Source organism: Trachemys scripta, chromosome 13, assembly GCF_013100865.1.
Source record: "Trachemys scripta elegans isolate TJP31775 chromosome 13, CAS_Tse_1.0, whole genome shotgun sequence".
Lineage (NCBI taxonomy): Eukaryota > Metazoa > Chordata > Testudines > Emydidae > Trachemys > Trachemys scripta.
In genome coordinates this window covers 9695467-9712537 of record NC_048310.1, presented here as the reverse complement: position 1 = coordinate 9712537, position 17071 = coordinate 9695467, and the positions used below count along the sequence as shown (strand labels likewise).

General features: G+C 44.4%; 1 protein-coding gene across 1 annotated transcript in view; it reads left to right on the top strand.

Moving 5' to 3' along the window:
- Positions 1-2713: 2713 nt before the first annotated feature.
- The window catches only part of ATP2C2 (ATPase secretory pathway Ca2+ transporting 2), a 45805-nt gene continuing 31447 nt past the window's right edge, over positions 2714-17071 (top strand). The window contains exon 1 of the mRNA XM_034788813.1: positions 2714-2876. Within this exon, the coding sequence (XP_034644704.1) occupies positions 2778-2876 (99 nt within the window). The 5' untranslated portion in view covers positions 2714-2777. The remainder of the gene's footprint in view (positions 2877-17071) is intronic.

Below are 17071 nucleotides of genomic sequence, written 5' to 3'. Positions count from 1 at the left end.
CCTCCTAGTGAAATAGTGTTTCCTAATATCCAACCTAAACCTCCCCCACTGCAACTGGAGACCATTGCTCCTTGTTCTGTCATCTGCCACCACTGAGAACAGCCGAGCTCCATCCCCTTTGGAACCCCCCTTCAGGTAGTTGAAGGCTACTATCAAATTTCCCCTCACTCTTCTCTTCTGCAGAGTAAACAAGCCCAGTTCCCTCAACCTCTCCTCATAGGTCAGGTGCCCCAGCCTCCCGATCACTTTCATGATCTATATATTGGTCCTTCATGTGGGTCCCTACGTGAGTGATTGCAGTAGACTAGCCATGTGGGTGTCTGGTGAGATCTATCAGACAAAATGGTCTCTTTGTTAGCTGATGATGAAAGAAAATATTTCCAGACGTTTTTGCTACCTGGGAAACTGGGAGCCTTCTTGTATGACCCTGAGACTAAAAACTACAACAGACGCATTCAAAGGAGTAGTTAATATCTCACCCTCTGAGCAGAATTTATTTCCCTGACAAACAGCACCACCTACGCTTTATCTGGACTCAGCTGAGCCAGCTGGCTTTTGTTCAGATCCTCACCTATTCTTAGGAAATCAGGAAACAGAGGTAAAGCAGATATGGAGCTTAGTGTCTTCAACATACTGGTGACACCATGGCTCTAAATATCAACCTTGCACAGGGCCCTCCCTCAAACATTGAACAAGAGCTGGGGGTGACAGATCTGAAAGTAGATGTCCAACACCATCCTCTGGTGTCTTCCCAGGTGAATAAGAATAGCCACATGCCAGCAATTCATGAACTCCTTTCATTTAGCCTATAGCACATCCAGATCAGTTCAGCAGGCAAGGACTTCTCAGTAGGCAGCCAGATGGCTAAGAATAGTATAACTGTGCTCAATACTCTAAGACAGATTCTGTTTAAAGGTCTCCAAAGGATCTGCAATCAATTACATTTCACAATACCCCTCTGACGTAAGAACTGGCCCCAACCTTCTCCACCTGGAGCTGTCCCTGAAATCTTTGAGATAGGCTCAATGGAGATAGCATATACCCTTTGAATGAGATGTAATGTCTGTGATCCCAGGGCTCCTGGAAGTCCTGTCTGAGACATAAAGCTTCTAGATATCCCATTGGGATGGTGCATCTCCACTATAGCTGGTTGGAAATTTTTAATGAAACATCTTCCCATTCGAAAAGGGCACATCATTGAAATCGAAACGTTCCACAACAATGTGTTGCTTTTGACAAAACTTGAGACAGAACCGAGGCAGGATTCCTACCTGGCAGGCTGCCACAGACCTGGGGCTTCCAAGGCTTTAGGGCATCCTGGGTCATGGTTCCTTAGCAGCTCACCCAGTGGGTTGCATGCAGCCAGGGAACTGGGACTGGACATTTTTGAAAAATTCCAAAACTGATTTTTTTAATGACCATCTTGTGGGAAATTTTGCATATCTGACTTTTCATTCAGATTCAGAAGGATTTTTTTTTTTCAAAAATGCAAAATTTGTTTGGGGGAAGGGAAATTCTGTTTCCAGCACAGCTCTAATCTTCATACCACCAAAAACTCTGGGCTGTGCTTTAATTCCACAAAGTTAGACCTAGCTAGCAATTTAGAGCTAAGTGAGTTACCTAACAAGTCAATGAAAGTATCAGGGAGAGAACCCAGGAATTCTGATTCAACTGCCCTGGTTCAAACCACAAGACAACGCTCCATGTCAACAGATGAGAATTTGTGGGCACAGGAAAGGGGTAACTAGTTAAGTATTGCTCCAGCAGATTGTAATCCACCACAGAAATGCTCCCCAAATAAGGAAAGGATGTAAACCTACATAAAATTAAACAGGACATTTTTGTTAGGAGATAAACATCTTGAATTCATGCCAGTTTTTAACAAGTTGGGAGCGTCACAGTCTTCCAACAACTTTGTGGTTTCCTCTGTCTCCCCTGACACTGATATACTTCACCTTGAAATGTCCCTTAAATATGTGTTAACTACATATGCTAAGCAGTCTGTTCCATGTTGTATTTAGCTGTGACACACCAAATAAGTTTCCCAGACCTGAAGAAGAGCGCTGTGTGAGCTCAAAAGCTTGTCTCTCTCACTGAGGGAAAGAGGTCCAATAAAAGATATTACCTCACCACCTTGTCTGTCTCTCTCTCACTCACTCACACACACACACAGATTCAAACATTTCTTAAGGAAGCTTTTCCCCAGTGATTCCCCCCCACTCACCTTGTGAACTTACAAACAGCTCAGCAGTGACTATAACCTGCATTTGCATGGAGCTGCCGGCGGTAAACAATCCACCATTTCTGCCTAATGCTGAAGTACAGCACAAGGTGCTGCTGTTGCATTTTATCAGAGAGTGTGGAAAACAATAGAGCCGAAAGACCTCCAGGTGCAAAAGTCAATTGCTTTACACTCCCTTAACAGCTACTGCATCCTGAGTTACAGCCAAGACTGCTCCATACAAATACTAACCAGGTTTTTGACTAAGCACACACAGGAATCCTTTAGCATGGCATTGAATGAGCTAAGCCCTCTGCAGGTATCTGCTGCTCTGAGCAACCAGAGTGAAGGAGGGTGTGCAGCCTCTCCCAGGCACCTGTGGCTGGCAGTGGGCGTGGCTTCCTCTGTAGGCATCAGGTAACACCTGCCTATCCCTCTTGTGTAGCTACAACCTGGGCTTGCAAGGGAATTCGAGCCACAGCCAGGAACAGGTGTCATTCAAGCAACAGCAGCAGTAGCAGAATGAGGAGCGGCTGCTGCTGAGGCAAAGAGAAAGATGGTAGAAAGACGCTTCTCCAAACTCTTCCAGAAAGGGTCACTTTTCTGCTTAGCCCAGAAATACCAGTCAATTGGGAATGGGGAGCCAGAAGGGGAGGTAAGGATTCCCTATGCCTCTTGCCTGTAAGTTATGAAATGTGGTGTGTAGATGGGGCTAAGCCCACTGTGTGTTGCTGGCAACATTACATCTCTATTCGCTATGGCAGTTTTGTGGTGCTACTTTGCTTTAGCGTAAAATGGAGGATAATATTAACGATGACACTGACCTGCCTATTGGGGTGTTGTGTGGGTTAATTAACGTGTGTGCAAGCTGAATAGCTCTATGATAAATCCTAAGTATTAACATTCATCTTCATGTCAAGGCTTCGCTAACTATACTCAGATTTGCAGCATATGTCATTGTGTTGGCACTGACTTTAGGGTCAGACAGATTTAAACAATGCAGGCCTGTATTCTGAGCAGAAAAGCCCAAGGATGTGAATGAGTCTGAACTTCCAAATGAACATTTCTGAAATATATATTTTTTTGGTGTCCTTTCTATTTGCCACTGAATGTGAGAGAATGAAATTGTTGGTTTCTGTGGCTTTCCATATGTTCAACTTTCTTTTTTTACATTTTTCCTCTAGCCATGCTGTAAGCTCTCTGGGGCTGTGCCTGTCTCTTATTACTATGGGTTTGTCCAGTGCAATGGTATTCTGATTTCCGTTGAGGTCTCTAGGGTCTATTGTAATAGAATTAATAATAATGACAGGATTGGATATTTTCAAGTAACAAAGGGGGGGAGGTAGCTCAGTGGTTTGAGCATTGGCCTGCTAAACCCAGAATTGTGAGCTCAATCCTTGAGGGGGCCACTTAGGGATCTGGGCCAAAAAGTCAGTACTTGGTCCTTCTAGTGAAGGCAGGGGGCTAGGCTAGGCTCAATGACCTTTCAGGGTCCCTTCCAGTTCTAGGAGATAGGTATATCTCCATATATTATTATTAAAGTGTGAACCAAATCCTGATACTTGCCATACTCATGTGAGGTGTTGACCTTTGGACCCATTCACATGGGTAAGAGGAATCTGATTTCATCTTTTCTTCCATACCTGGATAGATTCTTTCTGGTTATAACACTACATTGCTTTCCCTCCTTGGCATTTGCACCTTCCAAATACTTCTGGCAGTTATGTGCCCCTTAATCATCATTTGCCCAAGCTCTGTATATCACAGATAATATTCTTAATCTTTCTTCAAAAGCTATTCCCTCCAACTCTCTAATCTGCTCTTCATTCCTTCCCATTTGTCGTCTTCTTTCTAGTATCAAGTTGGCCAAAACTGTTGGCAGTATTATATGTGTAGCCTCACTAGTGCTACACAGAGAAAGGGAGAGGGAGACCAAGACCATCCTCTTTCTGCACCTGTATGTGATGCTATGGCATACACAGGCCAACTTCACAGAGTAAAATGGAGACATGGCTGGGATGCCAAAAATTATTTCTGATCTTGCTGTGATGTGAGATTAAGATAGCAAAATAATTTCTCTCTTTTGGTAATGTGTTAACCCAATAAAGAAGACTGTAGATGCAGTTTTTAAACTCTAGTCCATTGATTTGGCCAATATTCGAGTGAGGGTCCAGTCACTTGTCCACGGTCAGGGAACTATAGTCAGTCAGTAGCTTATTCTGAATTAGAACTTGCAGTCTTCTGGCTTTGCCATTCTCTCTACAGCAGTGTTTCCCAAACTTGGGACACTGCTTGTTTAGGGAAAGCCCCTGGCGGGCCGGGCTGGTTTGTTTACCTGCCACGTCCGCAGGTTCGGCCGATCGCAGCTCCCAGTGGCCGTGGTTCACTGCTCCAGGCCAATGGGAGCTGCTGGAAGCCGTGGCCAGCACATCCCTCAGCCCGCGTCGCTCCCTGCAGCTCCCATTGGCCTGGAGCTGCGAACCGCAGCCAGTGGGAGCCGTGATCGGCCAAACCTGCGGACGCGGCAGGTAAACAAACCAGCCTGGCCCGCCAGGGGCTTTCCCTAAATAAGCGGCGTCCCAAGTTTGGGAAACACTGCTCTACAGCATAGTAAATAATTATGAGTATTTGCTCTCTCTGTGAGCACATGATCTCCTTGAATTCCAGTCTAAGTCTATGCAGAACATGATAGCACTGTAATATGACTCTACAATGTGGACTAGCATGTGAAAAAGGGCGATCCAGTGCATACAGTGTATTTGAACCTTCAGAAAGCCTTTGACCAGGTCCCACGCCAAAGGCTCTTAAGCAAAGTAAGCAGTCCTGGGATAAGGGGGCGGGCCCTCTCATGGATCAGTAACAGGTTAAAAGATAGGAAACAAAGGGTAGGAATAAATGATCAGTTTACACAGTGGAGAGAGGAAAATAGCAGGATCTAGATGACCTCCTGAGGTCTCTTCCAATCCTAATCTTTTATGAGTCTATGATGCAGAATTACACAAGATAGTTAAATCCAAAGCTGACTGTGAAGAGTTACAAAGGGATCTCACAAAACTGGGTGACTGGGCAACAAAATGGCAGATGAAATTCAATGTAGATAAATTAGGGTTACCATACATCCGGATTTTCCCGGACATGTCCGACTTTTTGGGTTCCAAATCCCCGTCCGGGGGGGAAATCCCAAAAAGCCGGACATGTCCGGGAAAATCGGAACCAGCGGGGCTGGGCCGGGGGCTGGGCCGAACGCCGGGGGTGCCGAGCGCTGGTGGTGCTGGGGGTGCCGAGCGCCTGGGGCTGGCGGGGGCCAGGGGGCGCCGAGCGGGCCGGGGGTGCTCGGCCGGAGGGCCGGGGACCGGGCCGGGGACCGGCAGTGCTGGACGGGCCGGGGGTGCTCGGGCCTGGGGCCGACACCCCAGGGCCCGAGCCAACCCAAGCTGGAGAGGCCGGGGTGGCCAGACTGGGCCGCGCCTCCTCCCCCCACATCCCCCTTACCTGCTTCAGGCTTCCTGCGAATCAGATGTTCGCGGGAAGCAGGGGAGGGGGTGGGGTTGGGGCAGGGACTTTAGGGAAGGGGCGGAGTTGGGGCGGGGCCCCGTGGAGTGTCCTCCTTTTGGAGGCTCAAAATATGGTAACCCTAAGATAAATGCAAAGTAATGCACATTGGAAAACATAATCCCAACAATGCATACAAAATGATGGGGTCTAAATTAGCTGTTACCACTCCAGAAAGAGATCTTGGAGTCATTGTGGATAATTCTCTGAAAACATCCACTCAGGGTGCAGCAGGAGTCAAAAAAGCGAACAATGTTAGGAAGTATTAGGGGGGGGAAAAAAAAAGATAAGACAGAAAATATCATAATGCCACTATGTAAATCCATGGTACACCCACACCATGAATACTGCGTGCAGTTTCTGGTTGCCCCATCTCCAGAATGATATATTAGAATTGGAAAAAGTACAGAGAAGGGCAACAAAAATTATTAGGGATATGGAACAGCTTCCATGTAAAAAATGAAAAAGACTGGGACTGTTCAGCTTAGAAAAGAGACAACTTGGGCGGGGGGCTGGGGATATGATAGAGGTCTATAAAATCTTGACTGGTGTGAAGAAAGTGAATGAGGAAGTGTTATTTACCTCTTCTCATAACACAAGAACCAGGGGTCACCCAATGAATTTAATAGGCAGTAGGTTTAAAAAAAACAAAAGGAAGTACTTCTTCACGCAACGCACAGTCCGCCTGTGGAACTCATTGCCAGGGGATGTTGTGAAGGCCAAAGGTATAATTGGATTCAAAAAAGAATTAGATAAGTTAATGGAGGATAAGTCCATCAATGGCTATTAGCCAGGTGGCCAGCGATGCAACCCCATGCTCTGGGAATCCCTAAACATCTGCCTACCTGAAGCTGGGACTGGATAGTAGGGGGGCAGATCACTTGACATTTGCCTTGTTCTGTTCATTCCCTCTGAAGCATCTGGCATTAGCTGTTGTTAAAAGACAGGATACTGGGCTAGATGGACCATTGGTCAAACCCACTATGACCATTCTTATGTTCTTAAAGGCCTACATTTTCAGTTTGTCTGGGAAGAATCTGAAACAATGGGGGAAATGATTTCCATTCAAGTCCACAGAGACCTCATTACAATACAAATACAATGTCAGAATGATTTTAATGCAAGTCTACAAAGATACTAAAATCATTTAAATGTACAACTGGAGACCTTTCCACAATGCCATTAGGATGTGATATTAACATGTCAAAACAATTTCAGTGGTAATCCATGGAGAATCCATTAGGATGCCATTATATTCTGAAAGCACAATGCCAAATATGGTTGTTTATATCCAAATGGAAGAAAGGTTTTAATTTACTACACACACAAGTGTTCCAAGACTTTATTATATTGTTGCTATTGACAATTAATTATTATTATTATTATAACTATTAACCTGGCATAATTTAAACAATGTGATAACGCAAGACTAAATTCCCTGCTTTTGTTATTGTCTGATAATTGACTAATACGCCAGCTACGTTCTATTTGGAAACACTTTTACAGTGACAAAGAGGGATAAAAAAGTTTAAGTCCCACTTCAAAAAATCTGTGCCTGTTATGGTGTAATGGTTAAGGCACTAACCTCGGATCTAGTATATTGAAGTTCAATTCCTACTTACATCTTCACACTCTAAGTCATTAATTTCTGTGTGCCTCAGTTACAGGGCTGCCTAGAAGGGGGGCAAGTGGGGCAATTTGCCCCGGGCCCCACGAGCCTTGGCCCTTCGGTGGTCTGGGTCTTTGGCTGCATTTCGGCAGCGGGGGGCCCTTTAGTGCTGCCGAAGACGTGGAGCAACTAAAGGGCTGCCGAAAAGCCGCCGAAGACCCGGACTGTCACCGGGTGAGTACAAGCGTCGCAGCTCCCCTGCTTTGCCCTTGAATCCTCTGGACAGCCCTGCTCAATTATTCATCACTAAAATGGGAATAATATTTTTTTGTCTTTTCTATTTAAACTTGTTGTTTAAACGTCTGTTTAAAATTGTTAACATCTCAGATCTGAGTTTGTTTCTGAAAATACATGTGCACAGGGCCTAGGAAAATGGGGCTCTGATCTGAGTGGCTAGAGTAACACAAAAAAACATTATATGTGAGCTAAGGCACAAACATGATTCAAACAGGAAATCTGAAAGTGGAAAGTTTAGAATAGAGTAAAAAGTAGACTACTCTGAAATATTTGTGTAATGACGCCCACAGCCAAGTCAGCTGCTGAGCCAGAAGCAAGAACTGCTAAAAATATAGGTTTTGATAGCTTGAGCTAAAGGACCCAGGCCTGGATCTCCAATGATTTCAATGGAAGCTAGGAGCCTAGGCAGAGCTCAGAGGCAGTAGCCAATTCAAAACCTTATTCATGGCATTGCCGCAACAGGAGGACACAGATTCATGGGTTATGTTCATATCAAACCTCTAATATAGCCTCAATTTGAACTTCAATACAAGCAGACGACAAGGACAGCGGGTGTTGACACAGTGGGTGTTCAACCTCCACTTTAACTTCTGTCTCCCCCACCCTTTCCTCACATAGTCACCTCATTCTCTCTAAAACTGCTGGGATCTGCTCTCTTGCAATCTCTTGCACATATATCCCCTTTGCTTGGGGGCCTTAGGGCTGGTTGAGGGACCTGAGGGCCAGGGCCAGCTCCAGGCACCAGCGTAGCAAGCTGGTGCTTGGGGCGGCACATGGAAGGGGGCAGCACGTCCAGCTCTTCGATGGCGGGTCCCTCGTTCCCTCTCGGCGGGAAGGACCTGCCGCTGAATTGCCGCCGAAGAAGCGGCGGCGGAAGTGCTGCAGATCGCGATTTTTTTCCCCTCTTTTTTTGGCTGCTTAGGGCGGCAAAAACCCTGGAGCCGGCCCTGCTGAGGGCAGGGTTCCCCAGAGGTTGGAGTTTGTCCAGCTCTAACCTCCATGATCAATACCAAGTGCTGGTCTCTTCTAAACCCTAAAACTGCAGAAATCAGTTTCTGAGCTGTGTTATAGTAGCTTCACACATCTCTAATGGTGCTTTCCCCACACAGATGGTGCTTGATATCAAATGGAGATGACTCTGTTCAGTAGCTATCATGGGTCTCAGTCTCCTACTGCAGCAAAACTCCCAGGAAGGGACGGATGGTTGGTCTGCAAGGTTTGCTTCCTATCTATCTTCCCTTCAAGGGGATGGTGCTCCTGACCATGGTTTGTATCCCCAAGGGTCCGCTGGGAGCCATGCTGCCACTGGCTTACCCCTGTCCTCACCGTCCTCACTTTCAGGCTGGAAGGGAGAGAAAAGTCAGAGGGAGGGTTAAAGGTTTATGAAGAGGCTCAAAGGAGAGTATGATGCATTGAGTGGCTGCTCCCTAGCTCTCCAACATGACTCTACAAATATAGAGAGACCCCAACATATAGTATGCATGTGGAGGGACCTTTGATGAGCTCCTGGAGTGGGAAACAGCATGCCATTAATCTGCTGCTACCTTCTTTTTCTCTCCTCTGTGAGCATTGTTGGATACCATCCAGCCTTGGGAGAGTCTGCAGCAAAGGAGATTTAGGTTAGATATTAGGAATAACTTTCCAACTATAAGGCTAGTTAAGCTCTAGAATAGGCTTCCAAGGGAGGTTTTGGAAGCTCCATCCTTAGAGGTTTTTAAGAACAGGTTGGACAAACCCCTGTCAGGGATGGACTAGATTTACTTGGTCTACCTTGGTACTGGACTAGATTTACTTGGTCTACTAGACTTGATGACTTCTCAAGGTTCCATCCAGCCCTACATTTCTATAATTCCCATAGCTTTGTGTGCATGAGCATTGTAAATACTGTAGAGAGAATAGAGACAGATGGGCAGAGTTATATGTGAACATAGGTGAGGCGTTTCCCTCTCTTTTAAAAGGAAAAATGCCCTCTTTGGCTGGAATTATCTTTTGCTGCATTCACACAAAAGCCACTAACAATGACCTGGGCCTTGCAAATATAATCTTTCAATTCCAAAGCCTTAGACAATGATAGTGTAAACCCTGAATCAATACTTCTGAATTAAAGTCAAGACAAAGTTGACTAGCCAGCATTTTGGATGGGATTTTCAAAAGGTCCATCATCCCCGTTTGCAGGCAAAATTGACACCTAAAATATATGTGACCTGACAAAATGAATTAGGATTCAAATCAGATTCCTTGCATCTCCAGTTAAATGTTTGCTCCCACAACTGGATTGGAAAATTTGTCCCTTTCCATTAAAGAACTTCTTAAACAGTAGCACTTGTTTAAAAATGTCAAAGCTTGACATTTTTTGATGGGGAAAAAAAGGAAACATTTCATCATGAAATGTTTCCCATTTTCCTACCAGTTCTATTGCTCAGTCTGTTTTTCCAGTCCTTTCAGTCGACTGTGCCTTGTACTTGTTGTGCTCATTCTCTGTGTTGCAATTTCTTCATGTCTATGAATTTTTCTTAATTTAGTTTCCTCTTCGTGGACCTGGTGCTACAAACACTCACACAAATAGCTCTAGGACTGTAAGGATTCTGCACATACATTCACACTGGGTCAAAATGTTCCAACCGGGTGGTTTTTTTAACCAAAAAAATGCAATTTTATTGAAAGTTGGAATATTTTTTGAAAATATTTTGATTTCGATATTTTTTTTATTTTTAGTTCATTTTAAAAAAATTGTTTAATTCTGGTGTTTGAAAACCCAAGACAAAATGAAAATGTCCATTCAAAGCAAAATAAAAAATGGTGTCCTGAGTTTTTTCATTAAAAAAAAAAAATATATCAAAATCTTCTGCAAAAAAATGTTAAACAAAACCATTTGATTCAACTTCTTCATGGAAACAAAATTGGATTTTTCTACCAGCTCTACATATACATGTATGGGTTTGCAGGATCAGAACTTAAGTTTCCTGTCCATTAGACAATGGAAATAGGTTGGCTTTTGTTCTTCACCCTAAATGTAGTGCTGAGTTACAATTCCAGTATATGCCTGCCTCTTTTTTTTTTTTTTTTTTTTTTTTTTTTTTTTAGCATCTACTGTAATGGGGTATGTGCTTTCCCCTGCTAGTCATTCACTTCTCACCAGAGGTGTAGAAGACAGCCCATAGTTATCACTCTTTACTGACTCAACTGTATGTTTATACGTTGTCAGTAAAGTTGGTAATATGTGCCCTTTAAAAGAAAATTACAGGAAGGAAAGGAGTGCTATTTTAAAACAGACAAAATGAAAGGTCAGCACAGCATATCACACATTAGCAAAAAGTCAGAGCCTATTTACATAGTCTTTAAGCGTTTGAGTAAAGATTTTCTAAGGGAACAAGTTTGCTGGCTGACACATTTAGCTCTTTAGGGGTCATCTTGCCCTTGATCCTTCTGAATTTGCCCCCAGAAATACCAAAGGAGAAAAATGCTGCCATGGAAACCAGTCATGGTTATAATGAATACATTCTGGTTCCTAGTCAGGTGCCCAGGTCTTTGGCAAACACTAACTTCCTTTAACAAAAAGAAAAAGAGCATGTCCCCAACAGGGCATGAAAGGGACCAGTGGCTCTAATGTTTTCTAGCAAGCTGGGGGTTAACTTCATTTTCTGCAGCTCCCACACAGGTTTACAGAGTGAAGTAATGAAGCAGGGCTGAGGCTTGAAGGCCCAATCAGGCCTTCAGAGGAAATCCAGGAAACTCTATATAAGCAGCTACCTTACAAAGCTGAGCTTCTAGGGTCCCACCCTGTTGCTGAGTGGAGTGGGTGGAACTGCACTTTGTGTGGGTCTGGATTTAGGTTAAAAACTCTGTGGTTGTAATCTGCACACCCTAAGGCATGAGTGAAGACCTGGAACATGTACTTCCAGTCTGCCTGTCTTTACTTTAGAGTCAGGAAACATAATGAGAACAAGAAGGAACACATTTAAAATCTTCTCTCAAGGGAAGAGTGGGAGAGCACTGTGTGTTTGTGTGTATGTGTCTGATATGCTGTGTGGCAGCAGTGGTGAACTAACTAATTGGGGGTGCAAGCGGGCTGGGGTGAGGGGGTCTCTGTACGTGGGACCTGTCAACTGTATTGCTAGCTGCAAACATTCAAAAGCCATGAGTGAGGCCGTCAAAATCGTGAGCCTGGCTTAAAAATATTTTAAAATATTTTTTTAAATATATTTAAAGTTTACGTGTCTTGTGGCTTTAGAACCATCAGCGTTCTCGTTCAAGCTTATCTCTGCAACCATGAAAGCTAGAAACTTTTTTTTAAGTGAAAGCTGAGATTCTGGTATATTCACAGGACTTCAGGGCCTAGGGCTGTAAGAAAAACATCAAATATTGTGAGACTTGCAATGAGAGTGGAAGAGTTGGCAACAGGATTAAACGGCAGGTTGGCAGGATTAAACGGCACTAGTGACCCAGCACCACAGACGGGGGAAAATACTTTGCCGTGGAATTCTAGTTTGTAGGATGAAGTTTTACATTTGGAAAAGTTCCTTGTTTTACCAAATCACTCACTCTCCCCACTTGCACTTCACCAAATTACAGTTTAACAGCTAGCCCAACTAAATATAGGAAGGAGAAGGGAGCAAACAATACTCCAGAATGAACAACCTAACCAAAACAGAAACTAAGAGTCTTCATATGCCCTGGTGAATGTTGAGGAGATGAGCATTTGAGATTCGTAGCAAGCTCTGCCTTTCTCACCCTTTCCAGATTTGCTTTGTGTCCCAATGTGATCTATACTGAATCATAGATCAAAAGCAACAGCAGCCAGAGAGCTAAAAGAAGATGTGACATTTTGTAAGGTGTGGTGGTGCAGAACATTATGCATGACTTATAGCCTAAATGTCCGCTCCTTTGTAACTTGCAGCTCTGTTTGAGCTTGCCAAACAATAGTTACGCTCATAATTTTTATTTTCTCCTGCCAATCCCTCCTTGAGTGACGCACTCTTTATTGTGTTTAAGTAGGTTGTATCTGCATGCTAGTCTACCACATGCCAACTCATTTCAAACTTTGTGATCTTTGTCTTACAAAGCCATTCTGAGTGGCATGTCCCAATACATGCAGATGAATTCATTTTAATAATTGTGCCTTTGTAACAATACAGTTTATTTAAGCAAAACCAATAACTTTTATATATCAGCAAAATAAAAAATGTAATGGCTTTCTATGTATAACTCAGTCCAAATTTCAAATCAGAGGGTCTGACATCTTTCCACATTATTAAAAGGAGTGAGTGAATTATAATTATAGATAATATAAAAGAGATTATAAAACATCTAGATAAGGCACTTGGTTGGGACTCGGGTGACCTGGGTTTTATATCTGGCTCTGTCATTAATCAGCTGTGTGACTCTGAGAAAGTCACTTTCCCTCTCTGTGCCTCAGTTTCCTCCTCCACCCTTTGTTTGGAGTGCCTATTTAGATTGTAAAGGTACTTTGGTTATGTAGTTTCCAGCACAATGGATTCTTGTTCTCAACTAAAGTGTCTAAAGCCTACTGTAATACAAATAATACTTCATTATTATTAACATGACATTGTCTAACCACCACTGTTTCTGTAAAGGAAAATCATGCTGTGTCTCCCTAGCAGAATTTTTTCTATCTATCCATGTAGGGGCTTGTCCAGCTTTCATTGGGGTGGTATCTGAGTGCTTTTGAGGGAGTCAGCAAATTTAAAGGACAAAGGAGAACTGTTGATTTATCTGGACACTGATATAGTAGCGAAATGTGTGCCCGACCCAGCAATCTGAGAGTACTGCTGCACAGAGATGTCCAATGGACTTGGGATGCAAATCTTACTAAAGAGTTTATGAAACTAAATGAGTTAATTAAAGAGGCCCCAATCCCAGGGCCGCCCAGAGGATTCAGGGGACCTGGGGCAAAGCAATTTCGGAGGACCCTTCCATAAAAAAAAGTTGCAATACTATAGAATACTATATTCTCGTGGGGGCCCCTGGGGCAAATTGCCCCACTTGCCCCCCGCCCCCGGTGGCCCTGCCTAGTCCTGAGGTACTATGACAGTAAGGTCTACAGCCAGGTCTACGCTACAAGCTTGGGTCGACACAAGTTATGGCAGCATAAAGCCATCATAGTTAGTATATCACTTGTGCCAAGTTATCCTCAGATGACTCCAAGGAGGGTCTCGATGCAGTCCTCTTAAAGCAGTATGGTCAAAACTGGACCATACTCAACTACTGGAGGTCAAGTGGCTTATGCATCAAAGGCGCTAACAAAAGTTGAGTGTCGATATGCTCAGAGAAGAGGGCTTTGACATTAGTCCATGTATGTAAGAAGTTTTGTGTCTTTATTGCTGTGAAAAAGCGACAGAGTCCTGTGGCACCTTATAGACTAACAGATGTATTGGAGCATAAGCTTTCGTGGGTGAATACCCACTTCGTCAGATGCATGTAGTGGAAAATTCCAAAGGCAGGTATAAATATGCAGGCAAGAATCAGTCTAGCGATAACGAAGTTAGTTCAATAGCAATGGATTTTTCACCTTCAGTCCATTTGGTATGATGTCCATCCGTTAGCATTTGGAAAGGAAGATGATATCTGTCTGTACTTGTGCAAGTTTCTTCATGAGGCTGATGGATTTCCACTCTATATCGCTAAATGCAGTGCCTTGCATGGTGTCAAGTATCAGAGGAGTAGCCGTGTTAGTCTGGATCTGTAAAAAGCGACAAAGAAGACAGTGTGAGCTGAAACTGACCATAAACCACTTATTATTGCCAAAAGAGCCCTTCCCTTCTCCTTCTCCCTCCCGCCAAGAATACAGATCTTAGTTTTTCACTTACAAATGTATGATTTGCAAATCAAATACAAACCTGGGAGAGATTCGATGGGGTCCGACACTCTCTGGAGAGCATTCAGCCAAAGTCCCGTGGAGCAAAGTCCAGACCTAGCCATTATGCATGTCAATTTGATTTTAAAAGAAAACTCTCGGGTCTCACAGGCCATGTGGACTGTGATTTCCAGAGCAGCAGCTCAGGATGAGAACCTGCAGAAAGTGATTAAAGCTACTAGTCCAGGGTGACCAGGACAGCATGTTCCCAGGTCCTGTCACCGATTCAGGGTGAGCTCTCGCTCCGAGGTAGGATTTTGTTTAAAGACACTAGGATGGTGATTCTTAAAGTGTTCGAGAAAAATATATGAAAAGGATACATGGAGGTCATTTAGAGATTGTAAAATCTAAGAGAAGGCCTATAGACCTTTTTATACTGGCCTTAAATTATCAGTGCTTTGAGGAAGTTTTCAAGCCTTGTTGCATATGCTAAAAATACAGACGAATTTGAGTGAAAGAGCCCATGTTGGTGGCATAGGAAAAATTTGCCCCATTGGAGCAAAGTAGTCATAGATTTGTTTATGTTGCCTAGAAAAAACTATGCCCTCATTCATGACTTATTCTCACTTCTCTGAAATCACTTTACTGGGAGGCTTTGTCTACACTGGTAACTGAACGACGAGGTGTGGGGGGGGAAAAAAAACCACACCCTGAAAGACAAAAGTTTTGCAGACGAAAAGCGCCGGTGTGGACAGCGCTTTGTCGGCAGGAGTGCTCTCCTGCCAACCACGTTACCACCACTCATCGGGGGTGGAAGTGTTTTGTTGGCGGGAGAGCTCTCTCCTGCCGATAAACAGCGGCTACCCTGCATGCCTTTTAGCTGCATGGCTGTAGCAGCACCGCTGTGTCGCTAAAAGGTGCGTAGTGTAGACAAAGCCTAAGACACCACACTAAACAGGTGATTGTGCACGTCAAACCTATTTTTGCTAGACCTGGTGTACTTAACCTAGTAATATCTGACAATGGCTGCACCTGAGTGGATGTGAGTTTAAGCAGTTTGCAGTAAAGTCTGAGTTTAGAAGCTCGTCCGCAATCCAAGGGGTTGGTGGAAAATGGTGTTTATAATAGTAACGTGGCAACTGAAAAAGGCTGTGGATTCAGACTCATATTTAGCACTGTTAAACTACAGGATGGCACCAGTGAAACGTGTTTTGTCACCTGCAGACATTTTGCTTAACCAAAAACTCAGAGCCTGTAATGAGTGAAGCTGACATCAGAGGGACTGGGGATCTGTAGAAGTACAAAGAAACAGATACAGCTAACCAAAAAAGCAATATGATTTGGGTCCCAGGAGCTGACACCATTCCATGAACATGGTGCAGTGTGCTTCTATGGTCCACAGGACCAACCGTGTGAGTGGCTCAGACCCTTCAGGAACCATATCTGTAATATCCATGTCCCAGCAACTCTAATGAAGGGAGGCAACATCTGAGCTAAGACCCAGAGGAGCTTACTCAGGAAGCGGAACAGCTGCACCTAATTTTCCAAAAAAGCACATGGAAAGAGGGCAGTCTCCTAGGAAGGTGGGTGCTGCTTCCAGGACCAAAAAAAAAAAAAAAACTTCTCCACTCCTTGAGTGATTGCTGCAGACGTACCATTTTTGGCTTGGTTGCCTTGCGATTCCTTGCATCAGGCATCTCCCAAGGACTTCATGAAGGAGCTTTAATTTGAGCTGACTCTAAAATAAATCACCAGCTCTCTTTCCCAGGAACAGCTTCTCTCTTCTGTACCAAGAAGGATTTCTGGTTATTTGGGGGGAAGACTCTGGAACAAGGTCTGGCCTTGTTCACCTTCTGCCTCTTTCCTCTCCAGCCCATTATGTGCAACACCCTTGCTACTCCTCCCTGGAACTACTGCCAAGCAGCTGGCTGTTTTTCTCAGCATTTAGCAAAGTATTTACCTCATACTTTCTTTCTCCTCCCCTCTTCCTGTGGCATGGCCTGATTTCCTGGAACTGTTGGAGAATAAGTTTCCACTTCCAACGTAAAATGGACACATGCGTGCACACACACAGTACAAACGGGAACTGTATCCAGGGGCAGCTCTAGCTTTTTTGCCTCCCCAAGCACAGCAGGCAGGCTGCCGGTCCCACGGCTTCGGCGTACCCGCCGCCGAATCCGCGGGACCGGCGGACTTCCCGCAGGCATGCCGCCGAAGGCTGCCTGACTGCCGCCCTCGCAGGGACTGGCAGTGCGCCCCCCGTGGCTTGCCGCCTCAGGCACGTGCTTGGAGCGCTGGTTCCTGGAGCCGCCGCTGACTGTATCCCCTCTCAGGAGCATAACAATTTGTGAGTTATAGGCATGACTGAGTGGTCAGACCAGAGGAGTAGTCAGACCAGCCATTCCAACTCAGACACTGACTACCTCTTTGGTCTTGGACAAATAATTTAACCTCTCTGCCTTTCCCCATCTGTAAAACAGAGATTGATAATATGTACCTGCCACAGGAGGGGAGAGGGGTTGCACAGGTTAATTATTTAACTGTTAGTTAAGTGTGAAGATCTCCATGACTGAAGGAT